General features: G+C 36.2%; 1 protein-coding gene across 1 annotated transcript; it reads right to left on the minus strand.

Moving 5' to 3' along the window:
• Positions 1–585: 585 nt before the first annotated feature.
• Positions 586–1519, minus strand: HELRODRAFT_158517 (hypothetical protein; the record flags this gene model as incomplete). The annotated part of the gene is made up of 3 exons (XM_009010568.1): positions 586–738; positions 836–999; positions 1390–1519. 3 exons carry the CDS (start codon positions 1517–1519, stop codon positions 586–588), a joined length of 447 nt encoding a protein of 148 aa, XP_009008816.1.
• Positions 1520–2328: the final 809 nt, after the last annotated feature.

The raw sequence follows: 2328 nt of genomic DNA on the forward strand, positions 1-2328 counted from the left end.
GCACTAATCGTACTGGTTAGGACTGTTTCAGTGCACTCACTAATCCCATTGAGACAGAGTCCTTTGTTTGTTGGTTTTGTGTAGACAGTAGTTGTGAATTTATTTTCTTTGTTTGTAAGCACGTCTAGGAATGTTAATTTATTATCAGTTGATTTTTCTATAGTAAATTTTAATTTGGATTTGTTGTATATTTTCAGTAGTTTGGTGTTTGTATTAGGGTTGTTGCAGGCAAAAAATATATCGTCGATGTACAACAACCCCATACAATCATCAAACTACTGGAAATCTCTATTCAAAAATTACAAATATAGCAAAGAAAATAATATAGCTTGTAATAATATAATTAAGATATTTTAACCTTTAAGCGGTTATAACATTACCCCCACCTTGGCCTGTTAGTCCCACACATAGGCGTTATATTTTATTTCGATAAATAGGGGCTAATCTATTCTAATGGACAACTTTCATCTTAGACCATTTTCTTCCATGATCATAGGTCCTGTATATGACCTTGTACCTATATTTCCAATTCCTTGGGAGTTTACGAGGTGTAGAATGACGAGACGGATATCTTTGATGCATATTTTAAAATTTGTCGTTGATGCAAATCTCATCCTCATCAGCAATGAAGCCGTCATTGATGTCATCATCCAGGTAGACGAGAACCAAGCTGTTGTTCCAGGTGCATTTTGTAGGGGTTATTTCGAAGCTTGAATATCGTCTGTCACCAGTTTGTGTCTTGAATGAACATTCACATTAGCATCACTTTCGCTGACATTGTTACCATTTAAATAATCGTCGCCTCCGTCATCATCTTCATCATCACGATAGCTACCTTTCTGCACGTCAACCCGTGCATCGCAGTTGTCGCCTGCATCACAGTTGTACGTGCGTCACACTTGTCACGGGCGTCGCAGATATCACGTGCGTCGTAATTATCAGGTGCATCGCAGTCGAAATCACCCGTGGGAAGGATTGACTTGCGATCGCTAATGTAGCCTAATTACAGGTAGTTGGTAAGATGTCAGAATCTTGTATGCCCATTGCTGGCTGGCTCAGGCACAACTTTTCATTTTTCCGGTTTGTTATCCAAACTTAGTTCTGTGTTGTTTTTGGTTAAAACTTCATTAGTTGATGTTCTTCTATTGGTCGCTAGTAATACGGCTGCCTGCTCGTCGAGTTTTATATTCATTACGACGATCTTGTCGTTTTGTTGTTCTACAGGGTCCGAAAAATCGAACTCATCTGGATCAATTTCTTCTTTTATTAGAGCGTCCTATACCAAAACTGCCTTCGTTCATTTCGATTCAAGATTTCGTTGTCGTAGTTCTTTTCTCAAACTAGTTGCATTGAGTTCTTCTAACGATGGCATTCTTTATTGCAGAAAACTTCGATCTATTAAAAGTTTTACTTCTGACACCAATGTTGTAGGCCGCTCGTAACTACCAAACACTAATGTTATAACTTCAAAGATCTTTTTATTTTCAACACCAGTGTTGTAGCTTCCGACGATCGTCATTTCCAATAGATAAACACAACTGCTTCAAACTTTGTTTAACGTTTATTTGAATGCCAACAGTAATAGAAGCATTAAACTAATCCATGTAACTACATAAATCACATTTACGACTTCGCTAAAAACCCTAACTTTTTTCTGAATCTACGCCCGAATGGAAAATAAATCCCGAATGGAAAATAAATCACATTTACGACTTCGCTTCAAACTTCGCTAAAAACCCTAACTGTTTTCTGAATCTACGCAGGACCTTTATAAAACCCAAATGGAAAATTTTTACGATCAAAAGATTACAAATATCGTTTTACAATCTTCCAAACAAAGGTTACAAATTTAGCAAAGATAACAATAATTAAAATAATAATATAGCGCAATTTGATCATTCAGGTGGTTGTAACAATATATAATCATTTAATCACTGTAATATCATCAACATCAAATTCACACCGACTTTCAACTCAGCCAAAATCACTCCATGTCACTGTCGACCCATTATCTACATTTTGAATGTCACTAGTATTGTCAAGCCACATGCTATTGAACATTTAAGATATGATGTTTTTCATCTTCACCCAACCACCGGGATATATTGATTGCTATCGACGGCTACACACCTTTCAGAAAACATCGCTCAGACAAGCATGCCATCTATTTGAAATCATCTATTTGTGGTCAAACAGTGTCCCTACACCAACAGAGAGGTATGAACTGCCATTTACTTTAATTAATAGAAATTAAAAGAAAAATAAAATATACAGGACTTGTGAAAATGTTGAAATTTGTAAAAGTCAAAGTTTATCTCATAAACCGGT

This window comes from Helobdella robusta (assembly GCF_000326865.2).
Source record: "Helobdella robusta unplaced genomic scaffold HELROscaffold_1, whole genome shotgun sequence".
Classification (NCBI taxonomy): Eukaryota; Metazoa; Annelida; class Clitellata; order Rhynchobdellida; family Glossiphoniidae; genus Helobdella; species Helobdella robusta.